At 38.9% G+C, this 18,976-nt stretch overlaps 1 protein-coding gene across 5 annotated transcripts in view; it reads right to left on the bottom strand.

Moving 5' to 3' along the window:
* The window catches only part of ASXL3 (ASXL transcriptional regulator 3), a 182,091-nt gene extending 163,564 nt beyond the window's left edge, over positions 1-18,527 (bottom strand). The window contains exons 1-3 of one of the 5 annotated variants that reach the window (XM_077900396.1): positions 18,344-18,410; positions 2,635-2,708; positions 565-747 (exon numbers count right to left, since the gene is read on the bottom strand). Coding sequence is in view for 1 of the 5 variants with exons in the window: in XM_077900395.1 (XP_077756521.1) it covers positions 18,344-18,397 (54 nt within the window). In the remaining 4 variants the exon portion in view is untranslated. Of the gene's footprint in view, positions 1-564; positions 748-2,634; positions 2,709-18,343 lie in introns of all 5 variants that reach the window. The other 4 variants (XM_077900397.1, XM_077900395.1, XM_077900401.1 and 1 more) reach the window with 4 other exon arrangements.
* Positions 18,528-18,976: the final 449 nt, after the last annotated feature.

Below are 18,976 nucleotides of genomic sequence, written 5' to 3'. Positions count from 1 at the left end.
ATTCTAGCAGTAAGAGGTCTTTACCTAGAACACAACTTTGATGAGCAATAGCTAAAAGAATTTCTGAATCCCAGGCTTCAGAAAAGGGCCAAAATTTTTAAAATATGAAGCAGGTATCCTAATATTTTTGTGATATATCCTTCTGAGGGCCAAAAGGCTTATGTGATATGTCCATCCCTGTTTCTAATTGGATCCATAAAGTAAAAATTTAGCATAACTGTTTATACTAAAAACCAAGTCAAAGATCTCTCCCCAGATTTACTATACTCAAGTAACTAAGATCTAATTTAAGTTTCTGCATCTAGATTTATGCTACATACATTCTTGGGGCAATTACTTTTATATTCTACTTAATGTACCACTGACCTTAATATTAGCCAAGTTTTCCAACCCTCTCCATCCTACACCCCTTTCTGTCTTGTTTCTTAAACTACGTAATAGAAGAATAAAGGCCATATTTACCAGGGCACAAAGCAAACAGAACTGGTTTCAATCAGCCAATATTTGTTGATATGAAATATGGACTGAGTCTCTTTAAGGAGGCAATGGAGCATTAAAACTTACCTTTGCCAACAAAAGATTCTTTATGAAACCAGATAGTCCCTATTGCTTTGTAGCCTTCCTCAGTTCTGATTTTGCCAGTTGAGTTCTGCATACAACCAGGCTGGGAGCTCATTATACTATAATACCACATTTAGATGTCAGGATGAAGAAAAATTAGCTCTGATGTGATCAAAATATCTATTCCTTCAAAAGAAATACAAATAAGAATTACCTATTAACCAACTCTAAATTAGTGGTTACATAAAGTCTTACTTAGATTTTTCCCAGAGGTTGCTATTCAGCATTATTAAATTATGCCTGAAGATAAATTAGGCCAGATGTTTTTCTCTTAGATCCACTCAACTACAGGCAGTAGGCAGCGGGCCGACAAGGAATCAAATCCTCCCTATAGAGGCTATCTATAGGAAAAGCTCTGAGAGTTCTGCTAACTACCCTGACATTCAGAGTTTAAGAGATAATTGCATCTGCCATCAGGTATAAAGGACATATAGGAGAACAAACATCGGAATATTCTGTAGGTATCCTAGCGCAAGGGGAAATAAATATAAAACACATTATCTCCATATTACTGGAAATTAAAACAGGAAAATGAAAGTCTGCTTTGTGACCCTAGCAATTCAGAGGTGGCCTTGCCTATGGTAATTATAATTAATATGTCCCCATATAAAGGCCAAAAATTTTGAAGGGATTCTCTGTGAAAATCAATGTCCCCCCCCCAAAAAAAAAAAAAAAGAAAATCAATGTCCCCTACTGATAAATTATGTCATAATGAACAATATAATTTAACATGTATCGGACTGTGTATTACAACTCCATCTTTATTTGAGCAAAAGATTGGTAGAAAGTTGATGGGAAATCTGGTTTAGAGGTTTTGCTTTAGAGCATAGAACAGATATGGCTACACACTGGTGAGGTGAAGGGCTGGACAAACATTGTTCATCTGGTTTTAAGATGCATATGGTCAACACATTCCTTGTGGTGTGAAAGTCTGCAAGCTTTCAAGACAAGTTTTCTTCCTTCCCACCCCCCCCCTTTTACTACATGAAGGGGTAAGACTCAATGGGGAGTCTGTCGGCTGTCAAGAGTTTCTCTATGCTATATCTAGAGGAGAGTGGACACTGGTGGGAAACAGCCGGAGGGTGACTGAGCCCTCAATGAAAGGGAAATGTAGACAGGAATCTCTGAGACAGACTGGGAAATCTAATCCCTTAGTGGGAGTGCTCCCTCTACCCGCATTCCCCTAGGCCAAAAGAGAGAGAAAAAGAGAAAGAAAGAGGTGTTATTACAGTGTCTGCTTTCCTCTTCTCAATGGTGTGGAAATCTGGCCATACCTTTTCAATGAAGCACAATTTGTCTGGACTTGGGAACTTGAACTCATTTAAAATGTCCAGGTGCCCCTTTCTATCTCTTCAACTATCTTGGAATTCAATTCCCTATTAACCATAATTGTTCTACTCCTTCTGGTGAGAGAGCTTTCCTCCCCAGTTGACAGAATGAAAAACAAGCATTTTACAAAGCAAAAATACAAACAGAATTATCGTAAGATGGAATATAAAAGAATATTCCTTGTGATGAAAATTCCCTGTTTACTGGTCAGCCCAGGTGGCTCAGTGGTTTAGCACCGCCTTCAGCCCAGGGCCTGATCCTGAGGACCCAGGATTGAGTCCCATGTCGGGCTCCCTGCATGGAGCCTGCTTCTCCCTCTGACTGTGTCTCTGCACACACCCCCCTCCGTGTGTGTGTGTGTGTGTGTGTGTGTGTCATGAATAAATAAAATCTTAAAAAAAAAAAACAAAGAATAAATATGAGAGGCTGATTTTACAAAGCAGTTTAATGTAATGGAGAAGAAAAAAGGGACCTAACCTTGTCTGCCTCCCTTACCTCTCAAGCATGTAATTATGCATTTAGTGTCTCATAAACAAAGATAGAAGGCGCCATAGAACAAAAACACCTGTTTTGCTATAAAGGTGGAGATACAAAATAGTAAAACAAAAAACCAAAACAGAACAAAAAAATAAACCCACCACTTGAAATCTCAGTGGATTAAAACAAATGCTTTTTCTCACTCACATCGCTATGTCCACATCTCTAGAAGCAGGATGACTGAAATTCCATCTTGTCACCAGCTTCTGTGATCAACACAACTGAGAAAGAAATAAGGGGCATCAAACACTGGCTACAGGGAACAAAACAACTCACATGGTTAATGCCTAACTTCAAGGGAGCAAAGAAGTCCAGCCCCACCATTTGTCCCTAAGGAGGGAAAATGAAAGAACTGTGCACCAGCCTACTGACTAACAAAATATCCAGTCAACCATTTGTTAAAGACAGAGAAAGAATTTTCTTAAATAACTCAGAAGACAATATTTTTCTCCCTGTAGACTCTATCTAAGACAATTAAAGATATATGAACAAACACATGGAAAAAATTGTAACAAAACACTAAAGTTTATTAAAGTCCTACTGTTTGTTTCTTCATCATCCATTTTTCTGGATGACACCTTTCACGTGCTTAGAATTGCTTTTTCTCCCTAAAGCTACCTCCCACTATCATCTAGTGTCAAGAGAATGAGACAAAATGTCATGAAAAGATGGAGGGGGAAAACTGGACTAATTAAGAAAAAAACTCATTCTATACTATAGCTTTTAACAATGGGGGAAAATGGTTAACTTTAATGCATCTTGCATTTCCTAATATGAAGCTGAGCTCAGTACATAGTGAATTCTGAGATAAAAAGGAGGGGAGACAAGTCATCAGAAAATTTTTAAAAATGCAATTATCTGTATTTGTTGACTGTTTTTCCCCCTACTGACAGTCTTTCTTATTTAGTTACTGGAAGTTGGCTTGCAAAGATAGCATTAGTCAAAGAGTGACAAGACGGACATATAAAAATTGGAAAAAGGATAAGAACAAGAGAACATTTTTGTGTATGTTTGAGTGTCTTTCTTTTTCTCATTCCCTCATCAAAGATCCCAGTGGATTAAAAGCATTCTTCTCTTTATACACAGTAGCATCTCTGCCTAGAGCAGACCACACATGAACATGAACTCTCAGTACCATGTACCTTCATCCAAACTGAGAAAGTGTGGTCAAATTTTCCTAAAACTGGGGTGCAGGGCAGGATGGAGGCAAAGGAGAAGAAATGCCCCCCAAAGCATTATTTCATTTAAGCACTAAGAGAAGAGAAATCTTGTTAGATGAATAAACAAGAACTGACAGCAATAAGATTGCCCATACAATTCTATAATGAAGGAAGGAGTCATTATGTGGATCTTATCTCAATATTCAGAGGAATAAATGAAGATTTACACTACAGGAAAGTTTGATCTTTTTTGCTAAGCTCAGATTCTCTAAGGGTCACGGTCAACACTGTAAAGAAAACTTGGCATCTAGTTGGTGAATAAAAATATTTACCTGTATCCTGAAAGTAGCTGGAAATTTTATCTAGGATTATGTATTTTGTGAATTTATACCCTAAATTGTGTTAAACTATGTTGTAAATGTGATATGTAGACTATTCACCTAGAACTCTAAAACTGCTCTGTGAGGGAAGATAGAGAACAGAAGCCATCCATTGTAACTTTTAGCCTCTAAATCAGGGAAGTTAATTTCAGAGGAAACAGACCAAAGAAATCTTTAGAACCTTTGCAATAGCTGCCTTGGCTTTAACATTTTTTAAATATAAAATGAAGATCATAAGAATAATACCAGAAAAAAATGAATGAGGAAATATCTATATTAACATGCTCAAAGACTAGAGCCCAAAAGTTGGACAGACATGGATTTCAATCATCATTCTATTACTTACTAGCACAGCAAGTTAAATCACCCTCTCTGTAGTAAAGGCAAGGGCATTCATAATTTGTTTTTCCAACATACTTTCCATCTGCTCTTTATTGGTGCTTTTGTGTAATTTCCCTCTGCTCTATGCAATCCTTGTGTGGCAATCAATCATGTTATCTGATCCTGGCCATTGCTGTGAGGAATAAGTGTATCAGCCAAGTAGAGGAGAGTGAAGACTTCCTTGGAATTAGCTTTAAAATAATAAAATAATAATAATAGTATAATAATAATAATAATATAATAATAATAAATAATAATAAATAGAGAAAGATTGATTCTTTTTATACTGGTGTGTTAAGTTTAAAAGACACAGGTCTGGGATGCCAGTGACTACTTCTTCTTGCCCAAAACTCCATTTGAACCCTCCCTACAGTGTGAAGGCAAGCAAAAACAAAGACAAAAGTGTAGAGAAAGCAAATACCTTGAAAGCGTTCTCTGAATCTCAACATCTACTTAGAACTAAAGTCTACCCTTGGTGTTCTCAGTTACCCCTTTTGCTTCAACTAGTTTAAGTTAAATTTATTTCACTTTGAACTGGGAGAAATTCAACTGGGAGATATTCTAAATCTAAATTTCTTCACTTAAAAAATGTGGATAATATTACAATGTGTCTTCTGGGTTTGCTCTCAGGATTAAACAATATAATATACATAACAAGTTAATGCAGTATCAGGCATAAAAGTACCCAATAAGTGTTAGCTCTTATTAGCCATTATTATTAATTAGTGTTCCGTAGTAAAAGTAGTATTTTATGATAATATACATGTGAAGACTATTCCATTGTTATATAAGATTCTTATATTCTATGGCTAGGACACCAAGCTTATAAATATTTTTACTTATATGTAGAAAGGAGATTATTTACTCTGCAAACATTTCCAGTCTGCATTGTAGTCAATGTACTAGGTAATTCACTTGGTTTGGAAGTTCTAGCAAGCCTTTATAGATCATCACTGTGCCTTATTAAAATCAAATACAGAAGAAGATTAGTTTTAGGCTATTGAATTCCTAGTATGCTACACAAGCTTAAATTTACAGCAAAATATCTCTTATGCCCTAAGAAGTTTTTTTTTTTTTTTAAGTTAATTTCCTAAAGGTCAAGGTCCATATCTTATTACATTCCCAAGGCAGCTAACATATTAATGGCAGGAACTGAATATTTTCCAGTGCCATTAAGCATGATGACTATCAAATTATTATCCCAAAGTAATAAAAGGTGCTAGTGAGCAGAAAGTAGACACAGGCTTTCAAAATCCATCAGTTGTCCAGTTGATTCTTGAGAAATCTGATCCTTTCTCTAGATTGTACAGTGACAATTCAGCATGGCACAGAAATGAATCAAGGAGACCTAACTTTTATAGTTCTATAAAAATGTTGAAAACTTTTAGACTTAGCTAATAGCTCCCCTGAAAAATCCTCTTTGACTCCTTCATTTTATTTAACTGCAATCAGCAACAACCAAAGATGAGGTAGTGCATTAGGTACTTAGGAAACAATTATAAATAAGAAATTAAACAACTAATTATAATATATTGTCACAATGACATAGTGCTTTGAGAACATATAAAAGCTGCTCAAGGGAGACTAAAATCTGAAGAAAGCATAGGAAATTGCCAGATAAAAAGAAAGGGGACAAGGAGGATGTTACAAGGAGAAGAAATAACATGTATAAAATTAAAGCAAACTATGGGAAAGTATGATAAATTCAGAGATCTAACACAAATTTTATATAACTGGAGAAGAGAATCAAGTGATGAAACTGGAGAAGTATGAATAAGATAAACCTAAAAGATTTTGAAACAAATAAACTGTACTTTTAGAAAAATGCAAAGCTTTAATAAAGGGTTTTTGAAAAAGTAGCATTTTGTATATTCTCTGTTAGCAACTTGAGATTCACTCTCTGCCCTCTCCCACACAGCTCTGTGACCCGGTAGGCTGACATCTATGAATTTTCTCAACAGAGACCTCCTGTCCTCTAGCTTCTGGATGGATCAGCCAACAGGAAGCAAAGGGAAGATGAGTAAATTGAAGTGGAGGAGGAGGTCAGTGTATTGATGTGATGAGCCCCCCCCCCCCCCAGCAGGGCTGAGGACTGGCAGTGGCTATATTCCACTGCATATGGTCACAGTCTATGTCAGTCACCCTTCTCCTGTAGGCACAGCCCACATGATTGTGGTAACAACTCCCTACTCCTCTTGGCCCCCTCTCCAGTCTAAGGGGAGTGACAGTTTCATGATGGTTACACCCCTGATTTGCCTCACTAACACTTGTTCTTTTCTTTTGTGGTGTCCTTTAAGATATTGCCATCTGCTTCCTACAGAAACTAAGTCAGCCTCAAGGGGTACCATAAACCAGTTTTACCTTTAAAGATGCAGTTATGGATGTAATAAGAAGAATCGTTCTGAGTGGAGTTAAGTCTATAGTCAGTGAAATCAGTTACAAGGTTGCTGCAGCAACTTAAGGAGAAAAGGAAAAGTAGCAGACATGAACATTAACCAGCATCTTCTCATGTCAGATGTTGTACTAAGTACATTATACACATTACCTTATTTAAATATTCCAGCCACTCTTTTATGTTATTCCCTGTTAATACACAATGGAACTATAATTGAGGAATGTTATATAATTTGCCCAAGGTCAAATACATAGTAAGTGGAAGAATTGAGACTCAAACATTATCTGCCTGACTTTTAAAGACTGCTTGTCTTTACTCTATATTCTTTTCCTAACCTATATACTGCCTGTGTCAAAGTAAATTACAGTGGAAATGGAAATAAGTGTAGGATGTAAGGATAATGATTTGAAGAAAAGGATATAAAACTAGTGGAACTCAGTGATTACTGGATAAAAGGGAAAAATACAAAAAGACATTAATGATGACAAGAAGGTTACTGGCTTGAACAACTGTGAAAGCAGTGGTGGCTTTCACTGAGAGATGAAAGAGAGGGAGAGCGGACTTGCTAGGAGCAGGAGGTGGGGAAGAAATGAGACCTTCAGTTTTAATCTGCTGACTTTATCAGTGCTATGAAAATGCAGATGGAGAGGTTTCCACTATGGTACTGAAGAGACCACACACACCTCTTCATTAGTGCCTAACAATTAAGGTATAGATACAAGCATTGGAGTCTGACAATTAAATGCATCTGCCTGTGAATTTGAAATTTGAACCTGGGATGCAAAGATCGAGCAGATCGTGATACATTCATGTGATACATTGGCAGCAATGGCAGTGACCTATGCCAACACTAAGTCACAGTGGTGACCATTAGTGGTGCCCACAGCAATATCCCAATTATTTTTGCAGCATGACTTCCAGTGTGTGTGTGCTGCTCAGCTTCTATTGATCCTTGTCTATTTTTCCAGCCTGGTTTTTTGGATCCTTCCTGAGGATTATATGAACTACCTCATGGACTCCAAAAAATCCTTTTCTATTTAAGTTATCAAGACTTGCTTTCTGTTGCTTGCAATCCAGAATCCTGACCAATGAAGCTAACACATTCATTGCTGTATTTTGTTCAGTATTGGGGGGGGGGGGGGCTCCTTTCTGCATTATTCTTAAATCATTTCCAAACCCTAAACTGATTATGCTAAACTACTAGATATTGAGGGAACTCTTAGAAGATTTCAAAGAATTCATCATCTGGTGGGGATACAATACCAAAAGTAAGTTCTATATTACAACATGATTAAAAGCATAATAAAGGCAAGAATTTTGTATACTCTAAAATACATACACATACATACAAACACACACACACATACACTCCAAATACCAAGCAGAATAAAGACAAATCGACCTATAAACATATAAAAGAGTATTAAAACTGCAGAATTTCAAGGGTAAAAAGAAGAAGTAACAACTCTCAGATACTTCTTAAAAAGTAATAAACTCAACTCAGACACAGTGTCACAACCACTGATACAAGAATATAATGAAGAAACGTTTCCAAAATATTAAGAGTAAAAAAATGTCAATTAAACTTTTATTACTAGCTAAATTATCACTCACAGGTGAGAACAACATTGTATCTTTTAGTTTTTCCCCATCAAGTTTCTCCACCTTTTTTTTTTTTTCACTGAAAGATGTGCTAAGCTTTGTGAAGATATCGCTTTTTGAATTATAATCTACATATTTGAGAGATAATCTTCATAAAGGCTTCTCTTGGACACTTTTGTACATACAACCTGGATTATGTTCAGATGAAATTTATGAAGATAGGAAGGATTTAGGGAGAGAGTATGGATAATAGTTTGAGGATGTGGCTGTTTGCTCACAGTCTCTTTTTTGATTCTTAGAACTTCATGAGTCTAAAAGTATTTCAAACTATTAAAGTTTAAAGAAAAAGATTTTTTTTAAGGGTAGGCAAAACAAATACATTTTAGATATATGAAGACTATTAATGGACCCAGAGCCTCTCATTAAAAACGAAAAAGAAAAAACAAAAAAACTATTAAAGGAGGTAATTTACAAAGAAGGTGGAGTATGATACAAGAAACAGAGTTGAACACAGGTGATAAAAATGTTGATAAGTTTAACTACTTACTGGTAAATTTAATTAACTATCTTCATTGTGTTTTAAAAGAATATAAAATAAACCTGCAGGAGCTGTAGAAATTGGAACACTGATATGACATATCACTGATATGAAAATGTAAAATTCTGCACATTATAGGTAAAACAATCATCACATACCACTTTAAAAAGTGTTGTCAATATTGAAAAGGGCTTCCCATGACCTCTTGGGTTTTAACTTGAAGATAATCACAAGAGTTTTTAAGCAGAGAAAAGATTCAGTAAGATCAGATCTACTCTAGAAAGAGATATACAGCTTTTGTAAGATTTTAAAAGAGAGATTAGAGTCAAAATTAGTTGGAAGGTCAGAACTTCGTAAAATATAGTGAATGAAAAGAGGAGGAGCTAGATGTGAACTATATTTAAGATGGAATTTACTACGGTTCACAGATATTAGGTGTTTAGGTACACATTGATTAGTACCCTACCCAGACAAGAATGCTATCACATTTCTCTTTTTGTACTCAATGTACAATATACTTTTGTGGAAGGTACCCAATAAATATTTAACTGAACTGGATAAATTTCATTTGAAATACCAGAGTATGTAGAGATACACAAAGGAATTACTGATAGCAGTCTGAAATTTAGGGAAAGGATCAAGGCTGGAGTCCTAATTATGTTAGAATGGCCACTGAGGCATGAGACATGGTCAAAGGACAGGAGGAAAAGGAGAATAAAATGGAGGGAGTATGCAGCATTCTGAGATACACTGATACTAAAGAGGAAACAGAGAAGAGTACCCTCCAACAAGCAAGAAAGAGCAAAAATAGTGATGGAAAGGGATCAAGGAGAATATCATACTTAATTTCTTGGATTGCTTTAAAGGATTTAGGAAAGACAACTTCTGCTTGCAAGAATCTGAAGACATTATGACATATTTTCAAGGATTTTCTTATAAATACTTTTTAAAATAAGAGAGTATAGGTTGTGCGTGCATGGTGGGGGGAAGGGCAGTTAGAGGGGGTGATACGGTGATTTATAATGATATATATTCCATCTTTGTCCTTTTTCTTGCATAAACCTCCCCAAACCTGGGAATTTCCTAGGTGTTGAGAATGATAAAACTGTCTTTCATTATGTTAATAAGATGACTTCTGGAAAGCACCTAGGGATGGGGGCTTCTTGACAATAGAGCCAACCATGTGATTAGGTTTGACCTTTTAGTCCCATTCCCTCACCTTGGGGGAGGAAGAGGAGCTGGAGGTGAATCAAGTGCTAATGGTCAATGATTTGATTAATCATGACTATATAATGAAGTCTCCATGAAAACCCAAAGGGACAGAATTCAGATCACATCTGGGTTGGTGAACACATGGAGGCTTTGGGAGAGTGGCTCACCTGGAGAAACATGGAAGCTCCATGCCCTATCCCCCCATCTTTCCCTATGCATTTCTTTCATGGGGCTGTTCTTAAGTTATATCCTTTATAATAAGCTAGTGATCTAGTAAGTAATGCATACTAGTAATAATCTAGTAAGTGATATATTTCTCAGAGTCTCATGAACTGTGTAGCAAATTAATTGAATCTGAGGAAGAGATCTTGGGATGCTCTGATTTATAGCCAGTCAGAAATACAGGTAACTTCTTAGACTTGCAACTAGCTTCTGAAGTTCATGAAAGGCCATTGGAACTTCCAATCTAGAGCTGGTAGGTCAGTCACAAGCACGAGTAACAACCACTTGGACTTGCTATTGGCTTCTGAAGGGAATGGGGGACAACTCTTGTAGGACTAAAGCTTTAATCTGTTGAATCTGATGCTGTCTCTGGGTAGATAGTGCCAGAACAGAGTTGAATACTTGGATACCCTGCTGTTGTCAGAGAATTGCTTGTTGTGTATGCGAGAACCCCTTCCCCCACATGGAAATGGAGTCTCAGAACACTAAAAGACCATTATACAGAATCCTGATGGTCCAGACAGCAACTCAGTTCTTTTGTCTTGTCAACAAGGTTTTGATATACACAAATTATATATACAGTCATTTATTTTTGACAGTAAAAAATAAAACCAAGAATAACCAACAGCTTCATTGTATCATGTGTTCTCTATCTACTGATCTAGAAAATAAGTCCAGATATACTATCTCAATTTCTAACTCCTTGAAATTATTCAAATAGGTTCTAATACCTTATAGTTAACAAAATCTCAGAAATGCCATCTGTCTTCTGATAAGGTGAAGAGGGTCCATACTATTCCTCCTCTAAGTCATAAATAATATATTCAGAAATCAACAACTGCGTAACTGAAGAACAGCTCACCAAAAAAAAAAAAAAAATAGCAATTTTGGAATTTTAAACACCACTATGAGGTTTTTCATGGGCTAATTTATGCTAAATATATGCAAAATAAATCCATGGTAAATAACTATTGTAAAATAAATTATACATCTATATATTTAGGGGGGAAACTCACACAATTTCTAAGTGTGGCCACTAAGTATAGTTTTGCACTGCCATAGAGGATTCCTCAGGTTCTCAAAGTTCCACCAAAGGCCTTTAAGGTCTTGGATGTCATTTAAGTTATACATTTCGGCTATTAAAGCCAATGTTCTGACAAGCCCTTTGGCTCTAACCCCAGGGCATGAATTTGCCTTAAAACACATAAGAATGTGTCAGAGGGCTACATGTCAATCAACCAGAAGTGCCTTTTCCCAATTTAATGTTGTCAGTTGCTGACATTAAAACCAGCAACAGTTAATTGTTCTCACTTCAAGTGGGAATTTTGAGGGGTGAGGAGAGGTAGATGTCTAAGTTCAGGCTGATAAAGCTGTTAATTGCTACCCTTTTATGTAGATTTGTTTAATAATGAAAACAATGTGGCTAATCATATAATGTTTCCATTTGTTCCCCAAGGGCTCTTCAGGGAAAGTTTCAATCCCGGCTAGATTTCCACAGCTACCAACTGTGCACGGACAAAAGCAGAACAATCAAGGCACTCAGTGCTGGCAAATAGCTGAAAGTGGTTCTATACAGACGCCCCTCCTCCCAGCCGGGTCAGGAAGGAGCTGGGATCTGCTAGTGACAACCTTTGCAGCAGGGGTGTGGGGAAGCTTTTAAATGATAAATTAATGATAATAATAATTTTATGCAGACTTTTGATGAAAAAGGGAAAGAGGAATGAAAAGCAAGCAGGGAATCTGAAAAGCTGGAAATAAGTCTGCTGTAGGCTTGGATCCTGCCTATGCCTCCGTGCAACAAATGAGTTAATTTCACATCAGTTAAAATGCCTGTGTTGGTTTTTAAAAATCAGAAAGACATGACACAGATTTAGAAAAAAAAAAAAAATTCCTGTGCCAGCTTTGCTCTTTACAGACAGGGTGATGATACTGGGCATATCATTAAACCACACATTTGAAGACTGAGGTACTGAAATAACACTAGCTACCTACTGATCTCAAGAGACTATTTCAGGCAACAAAGTGCCCTGTGTACATTTTCTACAAATGTAATGTATATTACTCACTGATGTTTACTTTGCCTCATTTGGCAAAGGCTATAGGTCAGAAGAAAGCTGTGTTATTTAAAATATTTCTAAAATCAATTTTGTTTTCAGGCTCTATTACCAAATAACGGAAGCATTCAGAGACATCCCCAGACCACTGGTGTTCCCTCTCTTTATGAGAGAGAGTCATTTTGTTTTGTGTGTGTGTTTTAAAAATCCTATTTCTGTTACCAGTTACCCCACTAGCCCCACGCCACAATTTACAAGGTCCAACTGTCTTGAAATAACTTGCAAATCCCTCTTCAATCTGGTCACAATGTAATTTTCAACTTTATTGCGGTGCCAATCCCCTCAAGTCTTTGGATATTTCTAGACTTGTCTGCTCATGGCCCCATCTTCTTGCCTGACACGACACCTTTGCTCATGCAGGGATCTCTTCTTAGAATGTTCTCCTCTCATCACCTGTTCAATCTTACTCATATTTCAAGGACAAACCAAGTTCCACCTAATCCATTAAGCCTTCTGCAATCTCCACATACCATGCAGCTTCTCCCTTCTGTAAACCTATAAAATAGCACCCGCTTGATCATTCATGTGACACCTGCAGATGGTGTCTGCTCGGTCTTCCCCCAGTTTTCTTTTTTCTCCTCTACTGAACTCAACACTCCTTGAGGATGTATCTTTGTATCCTCCCCAGGGTTTGAGCTGTATAAGTAGGAACCCTTAAAATGGTTAGGGACCATACTTCACATTTTCAGTGCACTTCAGCAAAGGCTGAAACTATTACATTATTAAATATTAAATTTCTTTACTCTATTAGTTCACTTCTCTGTGGTGAAATTCCTTTACAGGTACAACTCTACAAGTCTAAAAGCCAAAGCACACCAAGAGTCCCTGACATCCAAGGAATCATCTGCTACCAAAGGCTTGCTCCAAGAAGAGAAAACCTTAAGGAAGAATCAACTCTTAAAATTCCCTTTCATGTCAGCAGGAAATAAAAAATTAACAACCTAAACACTAGGCCTAAGTTCACACTTCTCATTTATTTCAAACACGTTTTTCCCAACTTTAAATTCAAAGAGGCAGAGAAATTGCTAAACTCTTTTCCATCTTTCAAATTGCAATGAAAATTTAGGTTCCCCATCTGAAAGAAGAGATGATGAGATACAAACATAAAGAGATTATGTTACGTGTAGATCACAGAAAACAGCTGAATCAAACCAACTGAAATGTAAGTGATTGAAAATAAAACTCCATTTGCCATATACGTTAACCAGGCTTGTAAGCCAATAAGCACAGTCACAATTATGCCCATATGCACCTCGGGGGCTCACCCCAAATCACAAGTCGAAATGTTGTCAAACTGTCAAGGCCTGGTCATAACCTGAAATCTAAGCACCACTAGCACAGTGAAAGAATGACAAAAGCAGTACCAATGCTCTCCTCTCCATCTACATATCATCATTCTAGAAAAACTAGATGTATTTCTAAAATACAAAGACAAAAGACAAGGCAACCAGTAAACTGACAATTATGAATTGCTTTCTATTTTAACAGCCACCAACACCATTTGGCTTTATTTCATGAGAACTCTAAGAGTTTATTTAGCATATAATGCATTATGCAAAAGAATCTTCTCAGTGCAAAAGATTTGCAGAGATTTCCTTTAATTCCTATACCCCCACTTAATTTTTAATAGAATGTGATTTACAAAATTTCAATTTACTTAAAACCTTCAGTAATTCTCTGCTATGGCATGAAGAGATTGATGTCTGTTTTCTCCCAACGAGGCAAATTTACCATTAATTTTTCCCCCAAAGGTCACCTTGAACTACCAAAAAACAAAACAAATAAAAAAAATACAAAAACCCCTACTAATAGTCATCTATGTGAATGTACCTAAACTACAAGCAAATAAATCAGCCATGTTACCAAGCACAAAGCTATTGAAGATTGTTAAGATTTATTTTCAGGTGCCAGTGAGACTAAACAAAGATTGTAGGGAATGAAACAAACAGAACAAACTCGGGAAACAAATTAATACACTGAATCATTATCTTACCAGCAGCATTCCCTATAGAACAAAATGATGAAACTATCAAAAGGCACTTCTCAAAGCAACAACATTTTTGCATGTGAAAAAAAAAAAGAATTAACCTAGAATAATTTTATAAATAACAGTATGTTCTGTGTTAAGCCAGTAACAAAGAAACCCCTTAGTGCAGTAAAACAAAGTCCTGTCAAATCCCCATTTTTTTTTTCTACAAAGAAGCATGAAGATCCTTTCACAATGGTTTAAACTGTATTTATAGTAACAGAGTGAAGACCTGAGATAAAAGTCAAAAGGATTAAAGTCAAAGCCCTAGCTCGACATGAGTTATGGTTTTGATTTTTATTCTTATTGTGGTCTACAAATATTAAGACAGAAGATACTTCCATGTGATTGTGGGATCCTCTGAGACTCTATAACCTTAGAAGAGCAGATAAAACAGATGAAAATGCATCTGGTTTAGGAGCAGCCTCCATATTAAATGGCAATGCGCAAAGTAACAACCACAACTGCAGAAGGCTGAGGGGGAGTAAAGGAGGCTGAAGGCTGAAATTTCTCCAACTGATGCAGGGCAGAAAGGAGAAAGAGAGAGAGAGAGAGAAGAGAAAAGAAAAATATATGGTATTGCTGTTTTAAAATGGCAGCCTGTTAATAATCATGATATTCTTGAAAATACAAAAAAAAAATTATACTACCATTCCCTGTTTCCTAAGCTAAGCAAGCTCACCATATACAAACATGATATACTTCTAAGAGAAAATTGGTAGGGCTTGATAGCTGCATCTCTATCTAAAGCAAAATCCCTGGAGTTCCCACTCAGAGTTTGCAGATTTACAGACCATATACTTTTCTCACAAAGAAAGAAAGCAAAAATTATGTTGTTGACTGGAAGTTCTTACTCTACAAAGAACTGTTCTTCTTCCATATATATTTTTCTTAAAAATGAATGGAAAGGCTACATTTAAACCTAAGCTTTTGGTCACAGTTCAAAAAACATATTTTGCATTTCCTCTCCCCTGATTCCCCTCCTCCAAGATAATCTCACTTACCCACTCTCTCCAGTAGAAGATATATATTATATGCTGTATAATTGGAAAGTTATTCTTAATATTGATTTGGATACTCTCTTTAGTTCATATGTTGCAAGAACTACGTGCATATTTTCTGTCTACCCATAGTCTTTACTTTTAAAATCAGACACCTAGCTTAACATTTGATGGAGAAAAGGCTAAAAGTCCTTAACAACAACAACCATAGCAAAATCAGCAGGGGTAGTGTAAAATAAAATATGTAATGATAGTATTTCTAGCACAGAAATGCCCCTAAAACAGCATTGCTTTTTAATGGCGTGTAAATACAATTATAAGAATAAAAACTTTTCATGCAAGTTTGTAAGACAGTTTGTCTATATGTATTCATGTAATCATAAAGAAACATGGAAAAAAAAAAACCCTCTTACCCAAATGGATCCTTTTCTTTTATTCACAAAGTTAAGAAGGATCATAAGTCACAATTACAAACACAAATTTCTAAGAAAGATATTTCCAGTGCAATTACTTGCTATTTTGTTCAGTATTTTATTTCAACTGTCACATTTTGAATACATACACATTTGTACAACTACCAGGGGAAAAATAACTTGAACCAAATTGAAAAATTACCATAACTACTAGTTCAATATGTCTGGTTAAAATAGAGACATCTGGTCTATCATTAATTCTTTTGTGTTGATGACTCCTAGTGTGTCTTTTCCCATCAATGAACTTTGTAAGAGGAAAAGGCAACTTTTAACAAAAAGCTATGACTCAGAAATCTATTTCAGGATTTATCAATACAAATCTATCATGCTTAGATCAAATAGAGCACAGTATTTTAAGAACAGTAACAAATACTGGTTGAAGACAAATGGCAAGCTTTAAATTCCATCAGAAAAAAAAAAAGGTTGTTTATTAAGTAATTCTCTGCAGGCAGATAGAGGTAATTCATGAATCATTATTTTAAAATATTTATAAGTCAACTCATTCGCTTGTTTAGAAAACACACTGAAGCTCTACAATACTTGATTGCCACTCCAAGGAACCTGAATAATGCATTTTCAGAAGCCTTGCACACCCCCACACAATTCTGAATTAATGGCTGAGCAAACAATAAGTAATGTACTATGCTCTAGAAAAATTCAGTGATAACATCAATCTGGCGTCTACTTAACACTTACTGCTTACTTTTCGCATATTCCTCACAGATAAGTTTCCTCCCCCAGATGCAGTTCATTAGAGAATGACTATCACCTGCCCATTCATCCAGACAGTGAGTGATTTAGCAATTAACACAATCACAGATAAGAGGAGAAATCATAATATACACTACTACAAAATAAGAGATGAAGTAAAGGGGCCTAGCCACTTCAACATCCAATAACTAGATCACAATTAAAAGGGACTTTTGTCACTTCTTCGACAGGGCAATAGGGTCAATTATTTAAAACCCTTTGCTCCAATCCAGAAACATACCAGCAAGGCCCTTCAACCAAACTCAGATAATTACTTTTGACAAATGTTCTCCTTGAGCATGATGTAGTTACTCAAAAGCTTAAAAAAAAAAAAAAAAAAGGAATCCCACAGTTATGGTAGAACAATCTTTACAAAGTCAACCCAATAACATGTTCTGTGGTCTTCCTCCACCCCCACCCCCCACCCCACCCTCTATGGCATGCAGTCTGCTTTCTTTTGGCCAATTATAAAAGACAGTAAGTTGCTAAATAAATATTTAATTTATGCAGCCGAAATCCTGAAAGGCTGAGCTTCAAATGTAATGCCTTGCATTCCCGTGAGGCACACTGTACAGAAATATCCTTTTTAAAAAAAAATCCGTTTACAGCTGTCCTTTAAAAGAAGAAAAAGAAGAAGAAGAAGAAGAAAAAAAAAACCCCACACATACACATGCATCAAACCAAAGACGCCGACGCCCCTCTGCCAACCAGCATTTCTATAGAGACATTCTTTCGATGATTAAAACGTAAGCTCCGAAAGGTTAAAGAAAAGCAGCCAAGTAACACCGCCCAGGAAGCCAGCGTTAAAACACACCTAGCTGTACACTCTTAATAACCTCCCACTACAAATGACACTGACCCAACTTCACCAAACAGACACACGCCCCGACACACACTCAAAAAAATTGCACACACGTGCACAGAATGTACACACAAACATCGAGCAGAACACAATACCTACAAAACACGAACGAACTTGATCCGCACAAAACATGCACGTACCAGGGTGCATACATAATGCACACGACACGGCACACAGACACGCACGCCCTAGCCCACATGCACACGCCCCGCAAGTCCGTGTCGGACACACGCCGTGCATGCACGTGTGAAATGTATGAACTCACGAACGCCGAACGTACACACACAGACCGTGCACAGAGTTATTGATGAAATTCCGGGAGGTGGAGGGCCCGGGAGGGAGTGGTAATTGCCACACAAAGGTCTCCGGAGCGGCAGAGAGGGAAGTCGAGCGGGGCCGAGCGCTCGGAAATCCGCCGGTGGCGAAGGCACAGCCGAGCCCCGAGCGCGAAGTACCGGGAGGAGTGTCCCGGGCGGTCCCGGGCGGTCCCGGGCGCGGCGGGCGCGGGGCTCCCCGGGATGCTGGCTGCGCCCCTCCGCGCGCGCACGCACACACACAGGGGCCCCCGGGCGAGCCCACTCCCGCAGAATAACAAAGAGCAGGAGCCCGGCGAGCGGGCGGCGGCTCGGCTGGAAGTGGCCGTCTCCGCCGGCGCGGGGCGAGCGGCGGGGCGAGCGGCGGGGCGAGCGGCGGGGCCGGCGGGACGCGCGGGCGGGCGGCGGGCGGGGGGCGGTACGTACCAGGCGGGCAGCCTCGGCCCAGGTGCGGTCCTTCTTCTTCCTCTTGTCTTTCATGTTTGCATCTCATTGATGGTTCTGATGATGACGTGGGGGATTCCACGGGGTGCTCGGGGTTCGGGCGCGGAGACAATGACCCAGTGACCCGGTGACCCGCACTCGCTCCGCGGGGGGAGGCGCGCGGGCGGCGGCGGCGGCGGCGGCGGCGGCGGGTGGGAGGGATGGAGCGAGGGGGTGGGGTGGGGTGGGTGGGGGCGCGCGGGCGGCGGCGGCGGCGGCGCGCGGCGGGCGGGCCGGGGGCGGGGGCGGGGGCGGGGGCTGGGGCTGGGGCTGGGGCCGCGGCGGCGGCGGCGGCGGCGGCGGCGGCGGCGGCGGGGCCGGGGCCCGGGCCGGGGGCGGGGGCGGGGGCGGGGCGGCGCCGGCCGGGCTCGCTCGCTCGTGCGGGGCTCGCGCTGCGCCGCCGCCGCCGCGGCCGCCGCGGTGACAGCTCCGGGGATGCTCCGCTCGGCCCCGCTCACAACAATACACTCTGACGTCACGGGGAATGGCGACGCGGCCGCACACTCGCCGCGCTCACACTCGCCGCGCTCACACTCGCCCTCTCGCGCGCGCACACCCGCGCACACTCGCCGCGCG

The sequence above is a fragment of the Canis aureus genome, chromosome 6 (genome assembly GCF_053574225.1).
Source record: "Canis aureus isolate CA01 chromosome 6, VMU_Caureus_v.1.0, whole genome shotgun sequence".
Taxonomy (NCBI): Eukaryota; Metazoa; Chordata; class Mammalia; order Carnivora; family Canidae; genus Canis; species Canis aureus.
This window is presented reverse-complemented; position numbering and strand designations above follow the sequence as displayed.